This window comes from Myotis yumanensis, unplaced genomic scaffold (assembly GCF_028538775.1).
Source record: "Myotis yumanensis isolate MYYU_CA2020_CCGP unplaced genomic scaffold, mMyoYum1.0.hap1 SCAF_7, whole genome shotgun sequence".
Lineage (NCBI taxonomy): Eukaryota > Metazoa > Chordata > Mammalia > Chiroptera > Vespertilionidae > Myotis > Myotis yumanensis.
In genome coordinates this window covers 89249231-89273944 of record NW_027223758.1, presented here as the reverse complement: position 1 = coordinate 89273944, position 24714 = coordinate 89249231, and the positions used below count along the sequence as shown (strand labels likewise).

General features: G+C 42.4%; 1 protein-coding gene across 2 annotated transcripts in view; it reads left to right on the top strand.

Annotated features, from left to right (window-relative positions):
* DSG3 (desmoglein 3) overlaps positions 1–18632 on the top strand; it is a 28867-nt gene extending 10235 nt beyond the window's left edge. For both annotated transcript variants that reach the window (XM_070421229.1, XM_070421228.1), the window contains exons 4-16: positions 137–292; positions 727–871; positions 1509–1675; positions 2515–2643; positions 2913–3098; positions 4699–4970; positions 5721–5860; positions 7230–7457; positions 10052–10300; positions 11868–12007; positions 12284–12356; positions 14233–14498; positions 15699–18632. In XM_070421229.1, coding sequence (XP_070277330.1) covers positions 137–292; positions 727–871; positions 1509–1675; positions 2515–2643; positions 2913–3098; positions 4699–4970; positions 5721–5860; positions 7230–7457; positions 10052–10300; positions 11868–12007; positions 12284–12356; positions 14233–14498; positions 15699–16316 — 2769 coding nt within the window. In that variant the 3' untranslated portion in view covers positions 16317–18632. The remainder of the gene's footprint in view (positions 1–136; positions 293–726; positions 872–1508; positions 1676–2514; positions 2644–2912; positions 3099–4698; positions 4971–5720; positions 5861–7229; positions 7458–10051; positions 10301–11867; positions 12008–12283; positions 12357–14232; positions 14499–15698) is intronic.
* Positions 18633–24714: the final 6082 nt, after the last annotated feature.

The following is a 24714-nucleotide window of genomic DNA, read 5'->3' as shown; positions in this document are numbered from 1 at the left end:
AACAGCACAGTGTCAGAAAGGGTGAATAAAATGAACAGATGACTGGAGACTATAGCAGTGGAGAAAAGGGGGGAAGGAAAAAGCCTGACTAACACTTTGTATTAGTATTTAACACTTTGGGTATTTTTTGCTGCAGATTAGTTCAGATTTCCATGCAAAACAGAAAATTACCTACCGCATTACTGGAATCGGAATTGATCAGCCCCCTTTGGGAATCTTTGTTGTTGACAGAAATACTGGAGATATTAACATAACAGCCATAGTTGATCGTGAGCAAACCCCAAATTTCCACGTAAGTAGTGTTTTCAACATGGGGCGCCCTTTTCCCCTCATGTATCGTAGCTAGAAGATGATACGCTTGTACTGGTTAATGGAGAGGAGAGATCAGTGCATAAATCAATCTACCAACAAATAACAACATTAGCCCCTTGACAAAGAGCCTCCACTCATGGTCATGCCCCTGAAGGAACATGCCAGGAGGGGCATGACTGCCAAACTGCAGACGCCGCCTGCCAAGAGCTCCGCCTGCCATGAGTCAGTGGCAGTCCGGAGAAAGGGCAACTAGCCCAACGGGTCTGCCCAGACGGGTACCTCTTCTTACTTTGTCTACTCTTTGGGGAAACATTTTTCTCCTTTGCGTGAAAGTTCTATCCATGCCAGGGCAAGCTCCTAGTATGCAAATTAAGCTTGCTGAGTGAGAATTAACATTTTCCCTTTTATTTCTAGATCACATGTCATGCGCTAAATGCCTTAGGACAAGAGGTAGAGAAACCACTTATATTAACGGTCAAAATTTTAGACATCAATGACAACCCTCCAGTGTTTTCACAAAGTGTATTCATGGGTGAAATTGAAGAAAATAGTCCTGCAAGTAAGTCTTTTTACAGTACCTACCACTGCTGATTTTTTAAAAAATTTTCAAATACAAGTATCACAATAGCATATCATTTTTATAAGCTAATTTATTCTTAGTTTCATCAGTTTTCCAAAAAAACTCATAGAGATAACCTAAATCTTCTTTCTGATATTTGCAGTTGAGCTAATAATTCCCTGCCTTTGTACTTCTAGGTGCGGCTCTGTTATGAGGCCAATCGTATCTTATTCTGTGCGTACAAGTCGCATGGGCACCCAGCAGTCACAAAGCTAAAGCGGGGGCCTTAGGTAGCTGGGATGCACCAGCAGGGCTTTTTGAGATTATAAGGCATGAGACACTCTCACGTCGCTTGAATAATTTGGGGAAAAGAGAATCATAAAGCCATCCACCAAGGGAAGACAGAAAAGCCTCTCAACCCCACACAGCCAAGGCCTAAGGGGAACTGGGGGGTTTTAGGGAAGGCAGTACAGTTCTACCTGATGAAGACAGACAGCAAGTGACACGTCATATTTTGTTAGCATACTACAGGTATAAGATCTTAAAAAAACAAATACTGATTTGAACTTGTGTTGAGTCATTAGTGTAAACAGAACATCAACGGCTCCGTATTCTTTAATGAACTTCTCCTTCCCAGACTCTCTGGTGATGATACTGAACGCCACGGACGCAGATGAGCCAAACCATCTGAACTCTAAAATCGCCTTCAAAATCGTCTCCCAGGAGCCCGCGGGCATCCCCATGTTCCTCATGAGCAGACACAGCGGGGAAGTCCGCACTTTGACCAATTCTCTTGATCGAGAGGTAAAGCAAGGCACTTGGGAGCCATTGAAGTAAAGGATTTTATTTAATAAAGCCAGAAAGAAGTGATTCCATTTTGCCAGAGAATGAAGAGAGGAAAGAGGTTCCCAGTACTCAACGGGGCCAATCTAGGGAAACGGTCTGCCTTCTAATGTGATTCCAGGGGGTGGGGGGCCCTGGCACCTGCACAATCAGTCACACCCTCAGTAAACAAGTGAGTGCACCAGTGGGCGCTAAAGTGGGAGCGTGGAAGAGGGCATTGCCATTCATGGACAAGGACCAACTGCGATTAATTCCTCATATGACGGAGGAAAAGGGTATTTCACAGATGAAGCACAAAATGTCTATCTGGAAAACAGCCATCTCTGATGGCACACTTTTTCTCCTGACTTCTTTTAATGTTACCCCTGCTTCCAGAACACTAAAGAATCTCCTTCCTCTCTCTCCCCCATCATCCTACCACCACACCACCACCACCATACACTACCCCATCGTATTCCATATAACTTTTATGCAGATGATTTTCTGAACAGACCGACAGGGAAAAAAAAACTCTGTAAGTGAGCTTCCCTCGCATAGCATCCCACCATCATCACTGACAACGTTTGTTCTAAGTGTCCTTTCTTGCCCTAAGCAGCCCACAAAAGAGAAAATCTGTTCTAGCCTCTTAAAGACTTCGAGAGCCCCACACACACCCTCGATGATGGACAGCACACAGTGCACGTGCTCCAATAAATCATGAGCTGGAACATTTTCCCTCCCTACTCATAGGAAACAAGTAGTTGTCACTCATATTCTTGGCACTAGAGTTAATTAATTTTCTTTCTTGACTCCAAATGTAGCAAGTGAGCAGCTACCGTCTGATTGTGAGTGGCGCAGACCGAGATGGAGAAGGACTATCAAGCCAGTGTGAAAGCAGCATCAAAGTGAAGGATGTCAATGACAACTTCCCAATGTTCAAAGAATCTCAGGTACACCCTTCACTCCCTCAAGAATAATTTTTATATTTTCTTTATTATATACGTTGCCACCCTAATTCAGCATGTGTCTGCTCGCTGGCTTCTATTTAGGTTCTCCGCACTTTTCTCTAAAAAAATAGCTTTTGTAAAATATAAGAATTCAGTAACTGACAAGGAGGCAATACATAATCTGAGAATTCATGATTAATGCCATTCAGAATAAACATAATCCCCTTCGATAGAACCTGACATTGAATCTTAAATTCTGCTTCTCTCCTTAGTATTCAGTGAGTATTGAGGAAAACACTTTGAGTTCTGAGTTACTTCGATTTCAAGTAATAGATTTGGATGAAGAGTTCACAGATAATTGGCTGGCAGAGTATTTCTTTACCTCTGGCAACGAAGGGAATTGGTTTGAAATACAAACTGACGCCAGGACTAACGAAGGCATCCTGAAGGTGGTTAAGGTAAGGTCTCACTTCCCTTTGGTGGCAAACATATTCTCTATTAGCCAAAACTATCATTTCTACAAGTAAACTTTATGCACTTATTAATCATACCACTTCCTTCTAGAAAACACATAAAAGTAGGTCGAATTTTTTTAAAGACACACACATATAGCCCCATTACCTAAAGACAGCCTTTTTAACATGTTGATTTATTTCCTTCCAAAACAACATACTGTCTGTAGTAAACACAAATACACACACACACACACACGCTTAATTTAAGCACAAGAAAGTAGAACACATTTCTTGACTTAATCTCATTCTCCCTCTGCAACTGAAGTTAGGAAGAGATACAAACACACACATGGAATTGTGGCTTTTGAATCTGTCCGTTTATTTTAAGTGGATTAGCTAGTCAAGGAGGAAAAGAGGCAAGTTTTTCTAGAAAATAGGAACGTATAACTAAAGCTGCAAGATGAGAAATGGGTGAGTAAAGTAACCCTTTAACATGCTTGGCAGTCGTTGCAAAGTTAACACTGAAATCCAGATCCCTTACTATAATAATTTCCACGAATACACAAATGTAACTAAAATGAGCACGTCCTGATCTCATCACCCACAAAAAATTTACTATGCAGGCTTACCTAGGGTTCCTCAGGCCTTGGTCTGGGCCAGCTCCATAGGAAGGTCAAATCGTTCTCATGCAAGACCATCTGCAAATGGGTCTATAAAAAGCCACGCACGCACTGCTTTACAGAGGCCTCTTTGCCAACCAAGTTTATAAAGACAGTTTGCCTTGGCCACCTACGAATTTTTTAAATCAGAAAAGACATCACTGCACATGAATCCAGTGACTGTTCTGTGCGTGACAAGAGCTGCCATTCAGAGGAATGTATTATGGGCCTCAGTTTGCTCAGTCCTCACAATCTGACGAGGTGAGGGATTTGTTTTTGTTAGTTTTGTTTGTTTTGTTTTGTTTTGTTTCTATTAATCCTCACCCAGGGATATTTTCCCATTGATTTTTAGGGAGAGTGGAAAAGAGAGGGAAAGACAGAGAAACACTGATGTGAGAGACACACATCGACACACAGATTGGTTGCCTCTGATCAGGGCCAAGGCTCAAGGAGCCTGCAACCAAGGTACATGCCCTTGACTGGGATCGAACCCAGGACCCTTTGGTCTGCAGGCAGATGCTCTTTCCACTGAGCCAATCCAGCTAGGGTGGGATTTTTTTTCAAAAGTGGGAAGTTGAGGGTCAGAGATATGAAATACTGTTCCCTGAGTCCCAGGGATTGTAAGTAGCAGAACCGGGATTCAAACCAGGCTGCCATAGCACGTTTGGGTTCTTTCCTCTGCACCCCGTTGCCTAAAATGACGTTTGCTAGTACCTGCTTTGTGAGTATCATTGCACTGAGGTTACATGAGTTAAGAATTCCAAAGGTTTCTCTGTCTCAACATTACAATGCTCTCTGAAACGATTTTGCTAGATCTGTTTCTATTCATAGAAATAGAAGGATCGATTCATAGCATATAAGATAGAGTTCTCTTGTCCTCTTGTGGGTTTGCCAAACCGTATTTCTTTGACGCCTCTTTTCTTCTCATTTTATTTTTACTCCAGCCGCTAGATTATGAACAACTACAAAATGCACAATTTAGTATCGCCGTCAAAAACAAAGCTGAATTTCACCAATCTGTAATCTCTCAATATCGAGTCCAGTCAACCCAAGTCAAAGTTCAAGTTATAAATGTGCGAGAAGGAATTGCATTCCGCCCTGCTTCCAAGACATTTATTGTCCAGAAAGGCATAAGTAGGAAAAAGTTGATCAATTACATCCTCGGAACGTATGCAGCCATTGATGAAGACACTGGCAAACCTGCTTCAAATGTCAGGTATGATTATTTCAATAACATTGTATTATTCCTTGACTTAGTATTAATCTATAAATTATTACACCCAGCCAGTGTGGCTCAGTGGTTGAGCGTCAACCTATAAACCACGAGGTCACGGTTCAATTCCCACTCAGGGCACATGCCCTGGTTTCGGGCTCCATCCCCAGTGTTGAAATAAATAACACCAAAACTATTATATGGCAAGAATATAAAGTTATACAAAGGTGGCCAACTCAATGAGCTGCTAACTGGAGAAGAGATAAGTAGTGGAATCATTAGATGACATTGTATTATGAGCAAAGATAACATAAGCATAAGTTAAAGTGGAAACTAAAAGAAAAATGCTTCAGCCTGCCTACAGAGGTCAGGACAATGGTTCATGGAAACTTTCAATTGAGTCTTAAAGAGCAGAGGTTCACCAGAAGGCTGTGGTGCAATAAGACAGAACAGTATCTACAAAGACACATATGCCTAAAATCTAAGAACACGTGCAAAAACAGTTACTTTAGTGTAAAGAGTAAGAACACAGGTTATTGCACCGAGCATAAATTAGAAAAACCCAGGTGAACACACCTTAAGGGTTACTGTTTTTCCATACTAATTTGTTAATTCTCTGCTGCTTTTCCGAAAAGCATATTTCAATGTCTTATACTCAATATAGATACATTAAATATAAATGGGTCATTGTCATTAAGTAGGTAACATTCCATATTTGAAAAAAAACTATTACCTTTTTCTATTATAAAACAGATATGCCCTCGGAAGGAATGATGGTGGTTTTCTAATTATTGACTCAAAAACGGCTCAAATCAAATTTGCCAGAAACATGGTTCGGGATTCTACTTTCATATTTAACAGGACAATCATAGCAGAGGTTCTAGCCATCGATGGTAAGAAAAATGTTTCAATCGTATTCAGAGAAATGTTCCTCCAATTGCATTTAGTTATGAATAGATGATTATGATTCTTGAACAAATTCCCTTCAACACTAGATCAATGATCATAGGGCCTTGGGTGTCAAGTCCGAGGCAGCTGAAGCTAGAAGGCTAGCATTCCAACATCTCAGTGGCCTTTGTAGCGCCAGTGAATTCTGTGTTCCGTCCTGTGGTTTGCTTGTGGTTGGGACAGGGATTTTTAGACCCACCAGAGTTTCTGGTTTTGAGAAAGATGGATAAAGATTGATGCTGAATGCCTACAAGGGAAGCTCAGCTCCAGTGGGAGGTGCCTTTGTGAGTTACTCATACAATGAGTTCCTTATGAAGACCTCATGTGCTTATGTCATTAAACAATAAAATCTTCTGGAATGTTTTAAAAATACTATTCATTAACCTTGTATGTGTGTGTCCACAAGTATAAAATTAGCTTATACTCAAGGCAATAAGCAAACATAAAGTTAAAACAAAAGAATAAACACCAAAATTCACATCATCTGAGAAAACAGCAAAAGCATGAAGGGAAAAAATACAGAAAGATTCAATCCTGCCACTGCTAGATTTCATTTAATGTTTTTGATTGTCAACACATTTAAATTTTTTTAAATAATCTTTTATATCTTAGGTAACAAAGATAAATCATTTATTATTCCAAATACTTTGGCCCAAGCTTTAGAAGTAAAAAATCTTTCACACAGTGCCGGGATCATGGAGTAGGATACACTTAAGAAAACTATTATTTTCTGTTGATTTCATTAGCAGTCAGTGGATTCATCACCTTAGTCCCAAGTATATTAAATTAATAGCCAATGCTACAGAATCAGATGCCAGCCGAGTTAAATTTTCTTTTTACAAGATGTGGAGATTGTAGGTCATTTTTACTTGTAAGAATAACAAATATAATCTCTCATGAGAAGTCACGCTAACTTGGCTGCATGCAGGAAACACTTAAAGGGTTCATTTTTGTTTGTTTATATTTTTTAAAATATATTTTATTGATTTTTTACAGAGAGGAAGGGAGAGGGATAGAGAGAAACATCGATGAGAGAGAAACATCGATCAGCTGCCACCTGCACACCTCCTACTGGGGATGTGCCCGCAACCAAGGTACATGCCTTTGACTGGAATCGAACCTGGGACCCTTCAGTCCGCAGGCCGACGCTCTATCCACTGAGCAGTCAGTGAATTCAGTGAAACCAGTCAGGGCTGTTTATATTTTTTCATCTTTGTTGTTGAAAGTATTGCATATGGCCCCCCCTCCCCATATTGACTCTTCTAGCCTGCTTGTTCTGTGTATCTTTTTAACTCTAACATGCCATTCTTACAGAAAACACGGGCAAGACATCTACAGGCACCATCTATGTTGAAGTGCCTGGTTTTAATGAAAATTGTCCAACAACTGTCCTGGAAAAGGAAAGGATCTGCAGCTCATCACCTTCCGTGGTTGTCTCCGCGAGAGCGCAGGACAGTGACAGATACACTGGCCCCTACACGTTTTCACTGGAGGATGAAAGTGTAAAACTGCCCATCGTGTGGCGGATCACGACCGTTAACGGTGAGTAGCAGTGCAGGGGCACCATCAAGGCAAATTCCCGGAGGATGAGAGTGCTCCTGGGAGCAAGTTCTTTCCAGGAGCAATTGAAAAACATTCAATGCGACGAAGATGGAGCCCTTGCCTCGGGAATTTCTTCTCTTTAGCAGAGGAAAGAAATGCTGTGAGATCGTGTTAGCACTGTTTAATATTTTCTGTTTTTCATGTGGACTCCAATTTTTTATTCTTATATGTTATTTCTACCTCCAGAGCACACCAAAATAAGACTAGTCAGGCACCTATTGCATTGCAGAGCTGTTTAGGTTTCTGAATACATAAAGGTTTCTTTCTGGGCAGGCTGTGGGCAGACAGGACGCACTGGAGAGCCGGCCTGCTCGGGGCTCATAGGAAGAGCTCCTTAGAAGAGTTGCAAGTCAGGAATCCTGAGCATGGGGTGAATGGAAGCCTGTAAACCCATTAGCCAATGGCAATGAGCTACTCCATCCTTCCTTTTCTTCTGACCTTTTCCACGTTAAGTTTACATTTCCTGTCTTTGCCAGGAGTCTCAGAGAAACAGCCAAGAGACTTAATAAGAATCTCCTCCCTTTCCAAATTGTATAGTGACCATCAGGCCACCTCAGTCCCTTATAAATGAAGTCACTTTTCTCTAACTCCTTTCTGAACCAACCTTGCTCCCGGTTATCCATGTGCACCGTGGGGCCCTAGTCCTAGGTGTCAGTCATCGCTAGGTCCCCAAAGGGGTCTTGCTCTCCATGGCCTTCTTTCCTGGGGCCTTACTGACCCTGGAGTAAGGTTTTAGCTCCAAATGAAGCATGTAGGTCTAAATGGGTTTACCAGACACACGGCCAATGAAAAGGCTGCAAAAGAAACATGAGACAGACAGGGCCTGGCACTAGATACACCTGCCTGGGTGAGGCTGGACTGGGTGGACCAGGGGTAATGGCAGAGGGCATGATGGAGTCAAGACCGATTCAACACTAGGCTGTACAGCTGGAACTAAAACAAAATAATATTGAATGTAAAATAAATAAATAAGGACTGACGGACGCAGCACAGACCTGCAGCCACTGAGAGCTGCTGCCGGAGCCCACTTAGAAAGGAACGATGTAGCAATAGAGAATGGAGAGCAATCAATGCTCACAAGTCAGAGAGACAATGGCCTTCACCACAGGGAATCCCATACAACCAGCACCAGGCTCATGGGATCAGGACTGACAGGAGCAGCTGAGGTAGCATCAGCCAAAGCAGACAGTCAGTCTTGGTAAGTCAGACACAAACACATGGATTTAGGCAGGAGGGATGCAGTCACGATGTTACAGGAAAGGGGACCTGGCCCTTGGTGGGTCTGCCTCAGGCGGCCAGTAGTGTCTGGGTTCTTGACCTCCTGCGGGAAAAACTTCACAACAAGCTCAGATGACTGTGGGGGAACACTTGCTCAAGCTGGAGTCATAAAACAAGAAGGGACTAGCTTAGAAGAAGCAACAGGAGAGCCTGGGCTGGGCTGCCCTAGCTCTCGGGGAGTCAGGGAAAAGGGAGCCTTGGAGACAGGTTTAGGGGTGAGCCTGGGACGAGCTGCTGCTGCCCACTGCTCCCCTGGTTGCAAGCCTCATGGGGTCCCTTAGGGTTTAGGAGATGCGTGCCTGTGGGGGAAGAAGAGGGAAAGGGAATGGCGGGACAGGGGGCGTTCCCCCAAAGGGAGAGCACACGCTGAGTCCTTTGTCTGGAGACTTTATCTCAGTGATTCCCAAAGTGGGCGCTACCGCCCCCTGGTAGGCGCTGCAGCGATCCAGGGGGGCGGTGATGGCCACAGGTGCATTTGGGGGCGATGAGTAACTGCTATTAAAATTTTTAAAAAATTAATTTCCAGGGGCTGAGTAATATTTTTTCTGGAAAGGGGGCGGTAGGCCAAATAAGTTTGGGAACCACTGCTTTATCTCTTTCTTGCAGGCGGGAATCTTAGGAAAGGTCTCAGGGGAGGGTTTCAGCAGAATATTAATCTGTTTTCTAGGTTCAGGGTCGTGGTCTCCACCGATTGGTCAGTGTCAGGGCAGGGGTTAGTCAGTCATCGCAGCAGGTCCTAGTGTCGCCCACCTGGCGTTGCTGCTTGTCTGGACCTGGAGCTGAAATACAACTGAGGCCTAGAGGTTACCGGAGGCAGCCTTCTGTACCAACTGTAATTGGCTCCGCCAGTTTGTTCAGCTGTGGTCTCCGTGTCCCTGCTCCACTGCCCTGGCTTCCCGCCTGTCTCAAGAGGGCCACCAAGAACCAAGGAGTTGGCATAGGCAGCCACACAGGAGGGGGTGTGCCCCAGGAGAGCGACCTGGGACTTAAATGATGCCGGTGCCCCTCTTCTTTGTGGGGACATTCAGGGCAGGACTGGGTCTTCATGGGGGACCCTCTGGGACCAGGAAGATGTGCAGCCCGATTTACCCAGCCAAATCCCTGTAGCCTCATAACTGCTCAAATCTCACCCTACCATTAGCCTCACTGCTTGCAACAGTGACGTCTACGGAACTCTGGTTCTGTTAACCAAAAGCAGTGGTTTTAGAGAAAAGGCACCTGCCCCACTGTTGATTTGCATGATTATTTCTCTACAGCCACCTCTGCACTGCTGACCACCCAGCAGCAGCTGCCCCCCGGGAGATACCCCATCTCCCTCGTGATCGCAGACAGACAGGACAGGCAGTGTGACACTCCAGAAGGCCTGGCTGTGGAGGTGTGTCAGTGTGACAACAGGGACACCTGTACAGAGCCCCAGCCCGGGCCCAGGTATGGAGACCAGCCATCTGGGAGGCTGGGGCCCAACGCCATCGGCCTGATCCTGCTTGGCCTTTTGCTGTTGCTGCGTGAGTATCCCCACGCTTCCTCCTGTTTCTCCCCGGGGTCAGCACTGCAGAGGCCTTCGCACTGCACGGGCGATGCATGTCTGCGATGCAGTAGACATGTTCCCTAACTTTCACAGGCAAAGCGGGGGAAATGGCACTCCCAGGAAGAATCTGCAGTGTTTACAGTTAACGTGTCACTTGCCAATAATCTATATTCATACCTAGCCAAGCAGGTCAAACATGTGAGTCGCAATCTATAGTCACAAATGGCAGACATTAGCATAAGGCATAAGCAAGTAATAAATGCTAGACATTTAGAAAACAGCCTGAGAGAAACAAGATGGGGAAAATAATACTCATGATCAAAACAATGACTTTATCCATGAGGGAGACACTTCCTAAAATGTTTTCGCCATATCCAAGTCTCATGAGGTTCTGAAATAAACAGAGAGCCTTGGACAAATCAGTGTAGGAAATCACGGGCTTTGTGGGTTACAGCAACAGTAACTTATCACAGGCTCCGAGACAGCACTGCTGGATCCAAGCCTCCTCCAAACAGCTGACTGCCTCAATGCGCACCCTTTATAGCTTCCTCACTTCATATGATTAGGTCATGGAACACATTTAGGGAAACTACACACATGTGTTATTTTTTAATAGGAGTAGCATGCACTTTATTCAATAGACGGGTTTCTAAAAAGTTGCATTTAAATCAAAATCTTGTGAATCAAATCATATTTTTCATTTAAAAGAACTGGTAGCCAAAACCGGTTTGGCTCAGTGGATAGAGGGTCGGCCTGCGGACTGAAAGGTCCCGGGTTCGATTCCGGTCAAGGGCATGTACCTGGGTTTCGGGCACATCCCCAGTAGGAGATGTGCAGGAGGCAGCTGATCGATGTCTCTCTCTCATCGATGTTTCTAGCTCTCTGTCTCTCTCCCTTCCTCTCTGTAGAAAATCAATAAAATATATTGAAAAAAAAAAAAGAACTGGTAAATTCTTGTATAAATAAGAGAAATCCTTGAAAAAATTCAGTCACTTCCCTAATTCATTATAAAACCATAGACTTTTAGAGTTAAAATCCACTAAACCCATTCGCTTAAATGTTAATTTACAAGATATTTTTAAAGCATAAGGAAGTGCAGTTTGCTGGTTTAATTGCTGTTTCCTAAGAGCGCAGAGGAGACCAGACCACTAACACATCACGCCCACCTCAAATCCTGTCCATCCCGTGTGCATTCACTTGACACCACAAACACAGCCTCAACATGTACAAATAAACGCCGTCATAATAAGAATTACGAACAAGGAACCACCGCGTTCATCAGCCATCAAACAGGGCCCGTTTAAGACAACAACACATATATCACAAGAATAACCGCTCTGTCTCCTTCAGTTTCATGATCATATGAACTTTTGGTATGTTTAATTTATCAAATGTTATTTCACAGAAACAAACTGTGCTTTCTATTAGATTTTCCATAAATATTAAAAATATTTTCTTTTCTTTGTAACATTTCTGACAATTGTCATGTTCACTCATTTCCGAGAGATTGAAATGTCTTACTATTTTGTCTTCCTTTATGCTAGTGGCCCCCCTTCTGCTGCTGACCTGTGACTGTGGGAAGGGTCCCATTGGGGGAGCAACCACTGGATTCATCCCAGTTCCTGAGGGCTCAGAAGGAACGATTCACCAATGGGGGATCGAAGGGGCCCAACCTGAAGACAAGGTGAGGATCCAGGTTTATCTCAATTATATAGAGTGAAGTTCTGTTTATATTCAGGTAGGAAAGGCGATTTGGGGTATAAAAATAAGAGGTTCCCTGGCCCTCAAGGACCCTTGGGAGTCAGTGCTGAAATGAATGGAGCCTTTTAAGATCTTAGTTCTTCAGACGTCAAGTCCTAAAAGTGGTTAGTCCTGCAAGCATTTGGGTTTCTTGTAATGTCACCATTTGCAAAGGGCCACAAAATCTGTGTGTGTGTCTTTAATGTATTTTTTTTAACAGGGTTTGCAGGAAATCACAAATATTTGTGTGCCACTTATAACCTCCAATGGAGCTGATTTCATGGAAAATTCTGGTACGTGAACACCAAATTTATTTCTGAAAGTCACAGTGGGTTAAATAAGAAATGTTGAAAAACAAGAAGTGTTCTAAATTCTTTTCTTAATAATTTGCATATTTGTGTATATGCTAGGAGGTGGTACCATTAAAATAGGGTTTTAATGAGATGGTTTATTTTTAGGATATTAGTCAATTTCATGACCTAAATCTGGCTTCAGTAAAGTTCACTTGCCCACTGATGCCACTGTTTTTAATATATGAAGATTTGTTACTTTTCTCAAACTTTAATAAACTGAACTATAGCTCTCACACAGTCAATTACGATTTTTTAAATAGAAAAGATTTCACACATATAGAAAAACATAACAAACACTGTACTACCACCCAACTTTGACTATTCTTTTTGTTGTTGTTGTTGACTATCACACATTTCCCCCACTTTCTCCCCCTTTGCCTCCTTCCACCCTGCCCCCACTCCCCTAGGCCTTCACCACACTATTGTCTGTGTCCATGGGTTATGCATATATGCATATATATTTATTGGTTGATCTCTTCCTGTCATCTCCACCCTCCTTCCCTCTGAGATCTGCCAGTCTGTTCCATTTATCCATGCCTCTGGTTCTATCTTGTCCATCAGTTTATTTTGTTCTTTAGATTCCACATCTGAGTGAGACCATGTGATACTTGTCTTTCTCTGACTGACTTATTTTGCTTAGCACAGTACTCCCTAGGTTCATACATCCTATTGCAAAGGGTAAGAGATCCTTCTTTTTTGCTGCTGCATAGTATTCCTTTGTGCATAGTACCATAGTTTTTTTACCTACTCATCTTCTGATGGGCACTTGGGCTCTTTCCAGATCTTGGCTAATCTGAATAATGCTATGTGAACATTTGGGTGCATATATTCTTTCTGATTGGTGTTTTGGGATTCTTAGGATATATGCCCAGAACACTGGTAATATTTGCACTTAAAATCTCATATGTGCACATCCTCAATCTTGTTGCCCTTCTCCCTTCCCCAGAACTAACAGTATCCAGATTTGAGTCCAGTTACCAATTCTTATTTCAACCATAATGGGACAAGATCACTTATGTTGTCATACAGGTGACATTATTCCTTTAGTTTACCAAAGACTCTTTTATTCATATTATCTCAATGCCACAACTAAGGCATAAACTAGAGGAACAATAAGACCTTAATGCCCAATATTAAAAATTTTCTTAATTCTATACTTAGCAATAGATATAAAATCTTCATGAGATATCCTCAAAAATGTAACTGTCTACCTTTAAAAGCGACCCCAATCCTCACCTGCTCCCCCATTATAATTACATAGCAAAGCTATATTCAGAATTCTCTAGAAAAAAAGAACTTTCTACGACAGCAGAATGTAAAGGTAACAGGCAGAATAGTCATAGTTCATACATTTTCCTTAGGCAGCAAGACACCAAATTAGCATTAGCTAATTTGCATGATCACATATGCATGTCTCCTCTTTGGGTTTCAGACTGAGCCAATATGGCAGCTTCATTACAATTTTTCCCCTGAAAACAAACAAGCATTGCATCAGAAGCTTTCCACGGCAGTGTGCTGAATATTCTGTTTTTACTTTTCCATTGCTGGCCGCTGTCACTGAAAATCCATTTCCTTTGTATATTTTTCAATTAGCATGTTTTCAGAGCTTGTTCACCTGCCAGTATCCTCTGTTATACCCTCCCCTCCTCGTTACTCTCACATAACAGACTGTGGGGTGTTCTTATCACCACTAGACATAGCATTGTGTTTTCTCCCACCGATTTGCTTTACTTAATGACTGCTCATGGATATCAAAGACCAGGATTTTAAAGAATCCCAGCAGGAGACGTTAGAGAACTTCCTCCCCTGTGTTTAGACGTTTGTATGAATGCCTGTGCCAGAGGAATGACGGTGGAAGGAGCTTCGGGCATGGAACTGACCACCAACCTTGGAGCAGCCGCGGGATCTGGAGCAGCCGCAGGATCTGGGGCAGCTGCGGGGTTTGGAGCCACCACTGGACTTGGCTTCTGCTCTGCAGGCCAGTCGGGAACCATGCGAACAAGGCATTCCACTGGCGGGACCCACAGAGAATGTGGTGAAGGAGTAATAAGCATGAATTTCTTGGAGTCCTACTTTTCCCAGGTAATTTGGTGAAAAACTTCATGGCTCTGTTATTTACGTTAGAGATCTTTTTCTACTTGACTATATTTCAGTTTTGCAGTTGCTTTACAGCTTGTTAAAATGTAACAAAAAATCGGGGTTCTTTGCCTAAATAATACAAATAAACTAGGATGGCTGTCAAAATTGGGCTACTGGTCAAAAGGAAAAATAGGCAAGTAGACACAAAGTGAGAGAAGATAGCAAGTGGCACCTCATCCTTCCAACTGGAATAGCAACGGATGGCAAACTCTTTTGCATTTCGGGATCAGCAACATCCTCTTTAGAAATGTGAAGCAGCTTGTTTTGTATTTCCTATACCATAAAGGATGTCAGAACAGAAGTGCATATATTTTATGAGAAAAGGTTATAGTATTCTTCACATTTTCAAAGCAGTTCATGCCCAGAATAGTTGAAGAACCATTGCATCAATGACCCAAAAATAAAAGTGGGAAGAAGGGATGTGGTCCAAGATCCAATGAGCACAGAACCATAAAGGGACAAGGGTACCAGAACAGAGAGGACTCTGGGAGCAGGTTGCTTGCCTCCTGGTTGGTGTGTGATTAGAACAGATCTCACATACAGTTTTGGTTTCAGACTGGTAAGTGCCAGGATCTTGCCCTCAGATGAGCTAATGTAGGCTGGCACTGTGCTTGAGGCTAGCCTGGCAGGGAAGGCTTGTTTGGGAAGAGGATTCTTGGGATAGTCTGAGGTGGTGTGGGTCCTAGTTAAGGGGCAGGCTCCCACGAGGGCTGCAGAGTCTAGGCCAAGGCCACAGTCTGGGTGGGAGCTGTGTAGACAATGACGGCGGGATGCCTTCTCCCCTCCCCCAAACACAAAGACATGCATGGGCACAAGTACACAAAGGGCCCTCACACCTGGCCCAGCAAGTAACCTCCGGGCTTCATACACATTGGTTTTTCAGGCCTACATCCATGTAAGTGCCTTCAAAACCAAGAATTTACACCTGAGCCTCGGCCAGGCTCAATTCTGAGGGAAAGTCAACTACACTACTCTCCAAACCCCAGATAATATCTGCTAAGATTGTTGGTACGAAGACTACGTCTATGCCCACGGATTACCTAAGTCACGCATTCATGATCAGACCTTGAGTGTAGGGATGGTACTACATTCTTCCGCTGAGTCTCTTTTTAAATTCCTTTGCCTACTTTTCTCCACCTTTAGAAAGCATTCGCCTGCGCAGAGCAAGACGATGGCCAGGAAGCAAATGACTGCTTGCTGATCTACGACAACGAAGGCCTGGGGGCCCCCAGCTCCCCCGTGGGCTCCCTGGGCTGCTGCAGCTTCATTGCCGATGACCTGGATGACAGCTTCTTGGACTCGCTGGGCCCGAAATTTAAACAACTCGCAGAGATCAGCCTGGGGCTCGATGGCAAAGGCCAACAGTCTCAGCTGCCCACCCACGGCAGCGGCTCCGGGACGGGTGCCTGTGGCCACTCCGTAGAGATCCAGCACTCGGAGCTGTCTGGGGGCCAGACCACGTCGGGCGGCCAAGGAGCTTGCGCTTGGTCTGCTTCCGGCTCTGTCCTCCAGCCGGCCATTTGCATCCCCGACCCCCTGCAGCAGGGCGGCTACTTGGTGACGGAGACTTACTCGGCTTCTGGCTCCCTCGCGCAACCCCCCACCGCGGCCTTGGATCCACTTCTCATGCAGAATGTGGTCATGACAGAGAGAGTGATCTGTCCCATCGCCAGTGGCCATGGCCACCTCCATGGTGCCGCTGAGCTGCGAGGGTCGTGTAACATGATCTACACAGAAGACCCTTGTTCCCGTCTGATATGACCAGAGTGACCTGGAGTAGCATGCTGGCCCCATAGAGATATTTGGACCAAATTATCCGTAATGGCATTGCAGGTCTCAGTATTGGTGTAATTGGGCACCTACTTGCTACGCTCATAAAGGGATCATAATTACAGTTGAAATTTTCTAGTTCATACCCCTAAAGTGAAGATGCTGCCACTCTTAATTCTCAAATACTATTCAAGTGGTAGTAAATGTTAATGCTTTTTTAAAAATCTTCACATACTCAGTAGGAAAATTCCCCAACAATTTTTGAACTTCTGCTTTTGCAGCACCAAAGAAAGGCATCCAACGCTTTAAAATGCAATGCACTTTTAGGAGATTAAGCACTTGGAGTCAAGAGTCCTGGTTCTTCTCTCTGTCGCCTTTTCTTGTATCATGAATAATGATGTACAAGTCTAAGGTGTTGGCCAAAGCATCTTGAGTTACTCAGGAGGGGAAAAGAGAACTACTCAGAGTTGAGTTGTTTCTATCTTCTTGGTGCTGGGAGACCCTAAGCGCATCTTTTCCTCAAGCTAAGGGGCTACTGATTTATGCAGTAAACTTGCTACAACTATATGCCTCCTATTCTAAGAATAAGGCAATTTTATCATAGAACATTTAAGAAAGGTTTGTAAGTTGTAAATAGTATCTGGGGTTTCTTTATTCATCTTGAAATGATCTATGCAAAGAAAATGTTTTACACTGAACTCCTTCCTACACCACTTCTTAGTAACAAATCCTGTATTAATAGTTAAAAATGTTCCTTATTTTTCAAATGTCAGTGGGTAAATGGAATTTACATATGACATGTCATGATGTTTATTATGTTAACAACATCTACAGACTTTGTGGAAATACAAAATATGGCTTTCTCATGAGCAAAAGGGGCTTCTGACTAAAATAGCACCAGATGACATTTGTGAATATGTATTATAAGCAGCATTGCAGGTTCAACAGGATATGAAAAGGGATTACCAGGAACATCGATTTTTTTCAAGCCTCGCTCTTTTTTTTTTTTTTAATTAAACAGCTACAGCAATTTCACTCTTTTTTTAATATATATTTTATTGATTTTTTACAGAGAAGAAGGGAGAGGGATAGAGAGCTAGAAACATCGATGAGAGAGAAACATCGATCAGCTGCCTCTTGCACACCCCCCAGTGGGGATGCGCCCGCAACCAAGGTACATGCCCTTGACCAGAATCAAACCGGGACCCTTGAGTCCGCAGGCCGAAGCTCTATCCACTGAGCCAAACCGGTTCAGCAGCAATTTCACTCTTGACGTAACAATGTTGTTAGTCAAGATTTAGAATATAGTCTTTCATTCATGTTATCATGATAGCAATGCAGTTCTTCAAATCATTTCTGCTCATTCAAGATCTTCAGCCTCTAAGCCACAGACAGCACCCTCCCTGCTATGGCCATCTGTGTAGGCTGAGTCCCTACAAGGTCACTGTGCAGCTCCACTATCTCTAATTGTATATAAAATTCTCCTCATTTTTTTTTTTTGCCATATTCAAAACTGCTATTTGTTTTTCCAGATGGAATGCTAAGTAACAAAGTGTTCATGTTTTCACTCAGCAGAGTGCGTGCAGTCTTGAGGATACCTTGGGGGAAAGAGACCCCCTAAATGTCCTTACATCTAGCATGTCCCCCTCTCCCCGATGCCACAACTCCCAGGAGGGCGCTGCCAGGTTAGCCTGAGGAGTGCAGGCAGCCTGTTCTTCCCGACAAGGCTGCTGCTGCTTTTAAAGGCCTGCAGTGCACTTGGCTTGAGTTGAGGGGAACTTGACCCCTTGGAGCAGCCTGCTGGGTCCTAAGGGAGTCACTTTGCTATGACAACTGGGCACCCCTTCTCTTGTGTCTCAAAGAAGCTTTCTCTGGGATGTTGAGCTGTGCCTCTGTGTATACAGAAGTTAAGTTAATAGTCATAATAACCCTTATTCCGAGTTCAAAAGTGTACTCAAGATCCTCAAAGGATTTTAACTTTGCCTCTTAAAACCCAACTTATCGGGATATGGGAATGTTGCTGCATTTGTCAGGCTGAAGAGGAAACCATGCCACAGCAGGAAAGGTTCTATACTGGAATAATTGCAATTCAATGTGTTCTGAAATGAAAACACATCAGCCTTGTCTCAGAGGACCTAAAGTTGATTTGCCGTGTAAAATAACTTCAAAGCAAAAAATGTATCTGTATTTTTTCATCAAAAATAAAAATTGTTTTAAGCAGAAAAAAAAATGTAAACTTCTTTTTACTTGCTGTATCATCAATTTACAACTATATACTTTAATAGTATAACATCATTATAATAAAATCTTTTGATGACAAACTTATGAGTACTTCCTTAACCATTCTCTAAAGGCTGAACTACTCCCTATAATCAATAGTTACTTAAAAACATGATAGAAGAAAGTGACTTCCATCTATGTTTTTGTCATTTTCCCAGCTGACGCCTATCCCGCCTCCTCCCAGGCGGGAAGGACATACCAGGAGCCCCAGGACCTTCCTCAGGTGGATGCAGACGGTGCTGGGTGAGGTCAGGGCTAACTTTGGCTAACTGGAGGCTGTAACGCGTTTATTATTTGTTTGGTAACCTAGCTTCATCTTTCAGGCAAAAGTCTTGGCATTCTATGATGACTCAGAGAGAAAGGTTGGAATAAAGAGAAGGTAAGGTTTCCAGCCTAATATGATGAAAAAAAATATACCATGGCTCTGGTGACAGCGTTAGCCACAGCGGGGGTTGCTCCCCACTAAATGCTTGTCATTTTATGTCTTTTATTTTTTTAAGAAATGCCACACGATATGTCCCTTCAGAACTTCAGATCTTGCTTCTGACTGACCTTCCTCACTCTTAAATGCGGACTTGGACTTTGGGTACGGGAAGCAGAAACTGGATTAGCATGGATGTTGAGTGAAGAAAGTGGGCGGCTTAACTCAGATGATCAACTCAATTTCAGGAAAAATGAAGGCCATGTAGGTAAATACCACCAGTTTCTCCTATTCTTAGAAAAGTCAAGGAATAAAAATCTTAATTTTCAAAACCAAGAGCGTAAAAGGAATACATCCAACTGACTAGCTTCGAAGCGACTAATAATTAAGAAACAAGTGAACGTTCAGGGTCTTTCCTTCCTGCTCTTGGCAACTCAGCACTTTCTCAGCTCCTTTACCAGGCGACAGAGAGTAACTGAGTCACAGGTTATGTGGGTTAACACTTGTTCACCAACACAGGCCGGGAGGCTCTATGTCAGGGGAATAACTGGTCAGAAAACAAGACAACCATTTGCATTGCAGGTGACAGAAAGGACACGCTTTCCAGGACGAACATTGACGTTCCTGAGCTTTATCCGATCCAGGCTGCGCTGAGATCCGCTCCCACAAGACCGTGGCCACGCTAGGTTGGTGTCTTTACTTTCTTTTTCGTTAGTACAATGGCTTTTGGTTCTTTTTACAAATACAAACCAAAAAATCTAAACACACACAGATGTAGCTAAAACTCAAGAGAATGATGGTCTAAAAGGACAAGTGTCAATGAATGCAGCTAGCAGAGTGGGAAGAAATGAGACATGGTGAGGGCTGCCCACCAGACGGCTAGGAGAGTGACATGTTCTCATTTCATTCTTAAAGAACCCTCAGATTGCAGCCATGGAAACAGAGACTCCGGAAAAGCAAAGTGGCTTCCTCAAGGTTGTACAATACTGTGACACAAATGGAAAGGTCTGACTATAATTACTCAGCACTACTGACAATTATTACTCTCAGAATAATCTATTTTCAGCTCTAAGATTTGAGTTGAACACGAAAATTTAGAAAGAATACAAAGAAAACAGTCAAAATCATTTTTTTAAATGTAAAAGATTAGAAATCTAGATATAATCCTAAAGATTAAAGAAGCCATATAATGTAGGCATATACATATATATACAAGGGTTGGCAAAATTAGGTTTACAGTTGTAAGTACAAGAAACAGTTTCTTTGCATATTATTATTTGTTAATTATGTATTATTACTACAACTGTAAACCTGCTTTTGCCCACCCATGTGTATGTGTGGGGGGGGTGTACATAGAGAGAGAACAAACAGTTATACATATCTCTCTGTATATCTAACATTGAGAGATAGAAAGAAAGAGAGAAAAAAGTAGAGATAGAGAGATGGATTAAAATAATGCAAGTACATGATTTGCTGCTACTTTCAAGTATGTGTGAGGTTATTTTTCAAGGCACAATGTCCAGTTCTCTTCCATATTTAACAACAAAACAAGCTACATAGAAGTCATGTAATCTTTTTCGGGAAACTCCTTAAGAACTATTTTGACAGTACACTTTTAGAAGAGGTTATATGAATGTCTAGATATAAGCATAACTTCTTTTAAATTTGGTATTTGTAAATATTGTGAAATGATCACCACAATAAATCTAGTTAACAACCGTCACCCTATATAATTACAAAAAAATGTTTTCTTTTGTGATGAGGAGTTTTAAGATCTATTCTCAGCAACTTTCAAATATGCAGTTCAGTATTATTAACTATAGTGACCATGCTGTACATTACATCCCCAGGGCTTATTTCTTTTATAACTAGAATAATAAATTTGTACCTTTCGACTCCCTTCACTCTCCCCCCACCACCATCACCATCACCACCACCACCACCGCCCCTGGCTTCTGGAAACCACCAATTTGTTCTCTGTATCTATGAGCTTGTTTTTTGTTTTGTTTTGTTTTTAAATAATAACTTTAAGTGGATGTATTCATCTTAATTTTCCCATGATTTGTGAAAAACAACATCTTTTAACAGTCACAACTATTCTACTCCTTAAAGCCATCTCTGTTAGGTCGCCGAAGGAGGAACGCACGAGGCCAGAATGGTGAGGGATTACGAATTTATTCAATCATCCGCACACCTGGTGGCAATCTCCATTCCTCCTTTATTCCCTTGAAGTACATGGGACCATTGTCGTTTTAACCAGTTAACTGCCACGCATCCAAAACTGAAACCATCCCCTCGCCACAATATTTTGAATTTAATTGCATCTATAGATGATTATGGCATACAAATGGTTAATGGCTAATTTTATGCCTCAGAACATCTCTGCTGTTTTCTGTGTGCTGAATTTTTCATTATTAAATTAGCAAGCAGAAAATTTCATGTGAAAACACAGAACACCAGATCATGATAATATAAGCAAAACACTGGTATGGAAAAAATACGTCTGTCCTCATTTCTCAGAAGGCGCAGGAAGCATTTATATGGTTTCCTAATCAAGAGGAGACTGCAAAAAGCTTTCTTAAGTATAAAGCAGTACACAATCAGGTAATCCCATACTTACTTAACTGGCATAATGACATGGTTTTCACTCCTACAAGGTGGCATTTTCACTAAGCCAGAAATGAGTATCTAAACACAAAATGTGAGATTGACTCCAGTTACATCTTCCCGTGTCCCCCTGTCCAACTGACTCGCTTGCACACACATTTGCCTCAGGCAACCATGTCCCTTGGCTTAGCTGAAGCAGGGTCTTCCTATCATCAGCTCCATGGACTGGACATACATGCACGAAGTCGGCTCTCTAAATTTATTATTCAAAAGAGAAGAATCACCTGGATTTGTCACCTTTCTTAGGTATAGCAGAATAAAGATGTCTTGTTTGACCAAACTTTTACTTTTTCTCGTCCATATTTTTACTAATCAACTTCTGATTAGTATAAAAAAAATGTGTAACAGAAAATGGAAGTATTAGTCAAAGGGTACAAAGATTTGGTTATACAAGATGAGTAAGTCCCAGAGATCTACTGTATAGCACAGAGCCTACAGTTAATCATATTATATTATATTATATACTTAAAATTTTGCTAAGAGGGTAAATCTTATGTTAAGTACTCTTATCATAACAATAATAACAACAATAAGATGGTGTAAGGAAACTCTTGGAGGTGATGAATAGGTTTATGGCATGAATTGTGGTGATGATTTCTGGGTACATACTTGTCTCCAATCTCGTCAAGTTGCCTATATTAATATGGACAACCTTTTGTCTGTATGTCAAAAAATTAATGTGTAATAAACCCTTAGTCTAATAGGTTCTGATTATATTTATTCTTCTGCATCTTCCCTCTGCTTCTCAGCTGTTATGAATTGCTATGGGAATTTCCTCAGAAGATACTGTATGGCTGCTCATAGATGAATTCTCAGTTGATTTTCTAACCTGCCACTCTTTCTGTTGCCTTTCTTCGACCCTAGAACTGTCCCTCTTTGTGCTGGCCTGTGAATATCCTTTTAAAGATGCAAACCAAGGCCTATGCTGCCCAGCTGACAGAGGCCTTCTCCTCCCGGCAACAAAGACTCGAGGGCCTGCAGGACAAGCCAGCGCATGCTGTTGCTAACTCAGCCAGCCAGCTGTGGGTAGACTGGGATGTTTCCACTGAAAGAACAAGTCAGGAGATGCTGTTGGATATTTTCATAGGAAACAATGAGTTATCAGGCAAAGAAAACCTGCTAAAGTTTGCAGAAAATCAAAACTACTACAGGAGGACCTAAGAGAAAAAAATTTTTTTAAATATATTTTATTGATTTTTTACAGAGAGGAAGGGAGAGGAATAGAGAGTTAGAAACATCGATGAGAGAGAAACATCAGCCAGCTGCCTCCTGTACACCCCCTACTGGGGATGTGCCTGCAACCAAGGTACATGCCCCTGACCGGAATCGAAACTGGGACCCTTTAGTCCGCAGGCTGACGCTCTATCCACTGAGCCAAATCGGTTAGGGCTCTAAGAGAAAATTTTTAAATCTCATTCTATCTATTAGTCAACCAAAAATAATGGTATGTTATACATATGCTAATGGTTAACAAAAGGTAAGCTTGAAATGGTTTGGGTTTGGTTTGGTTTTTTAATTCTGTGTTTTAAGTTAATGGCTAAGAGTTCAGGCTTTGGAGACAAACTACTTGAGTTCAAATCACAGCTCCCCTACTTACTAGCTGTGTGTCTTTGGGCAACTTAACCTCTTTGCACATCCTTGTCATTTATAATTTAAATCCTCAAAATGAACTCAACTCAAGAGTGCTGACAGCCAAGCCACTGAAACCATACGAACTCAAAACATGATCTAATCCAAAGTCTTACTGTACAGATGCTTTAAAAAACAGGCTGAAAAGGAACTTGCTGATCAAAGGCAGAGTCAGGAATTGACTTTGCTAATTCTGGTTCTGCAACTCTAAACTCTGGCTGTAATATTTCTTTCTCGCTAATCTTTTGCCTTAGCCACAGGCGTGTTCTGTCTAGTCTGTCCTGCACTGGAATTCCTCTGAATACACAGGCAAATAGGGATGAGCAGTCAAGCTCAAGAGAATCACTACTGCAAGTTTCCGTGGAGCTTCCTTGGAAACGGGCAGAGTGGAGGCTTTTTCCCTAAAGTTCTAATTATATTCTTTCCACCAAGCAGAATAGGACAGCCAGGTGGGGTGGGATGGGGTGGGGTTGGGTGGGGTGGGGTAGGGTGGAGTGGGGTTGGTGGGGTGGGGTGAGATTAGTTGAATATGAGCATGACAGGAATGATGCTACTGGCCTCACCTCCAGTAGGACACATACATTAGGTAATGCTGCTGGAATAGCAATTACTGCACATACACACACTAAATGACGATGCTGCTGTTCAGTTTCTGTGCGGTCTGTGGTGCCAAGTTTCTGGCCAAGTGAAAAGAGTTTTATTTGCAAAAGCTGGTTAACCCAACGTAAAAGGGAAGAGAGTGAAGTTTGCCTTTACCTTTGCATGTGTTTTTACTTATTTCTAGAACATGATGTGCTTAATGTTTTCATAACCATTACCTCCTGCCTCCTTTAAAAACCTGAGCATAACTAGCTGATGCATCTTTAAATTGTTTGATATATTAATTCACAGTAAAGTATAAATCACACCAAGCACTCTGTTACTCCTCCCCGGAGTAAATATCTTTAGTACTTATAAAATATCTGTTGACTCAGAAAACAAAGTGAAATTGCACTATCATTAGGTCATAGGTCAGGAGGCGGAGTGTTTTGAGTACAGACACTGTCCAGTGTCCCTCAGACCACATATGTGTCCTCTGTCCATGTGGGACCTCAGAGCACACCTGGGACTCAGGTTTCCCATTCTGACCACATCACCTACTGTATTTGGTCTCTAAGAAGTAAAAATAAGTAAAACAATCTAGCGAACTTCCATCATCTTGTTACCCTGAAAGCCACGAAACCACAATCTTCCTCGAATTTTTTGTTTGTGTTAAATGGCTTATTCGTATCTCTGAGGTGGAAATCTAAGGTATAGAGAACAATAAACCATACTCTGAACTTAAGAGTCCAATTATTGAAAATTCTGAGGCTTAGCTTCCCCACAGGGCCAAACAATGGAGGCTCACAATGC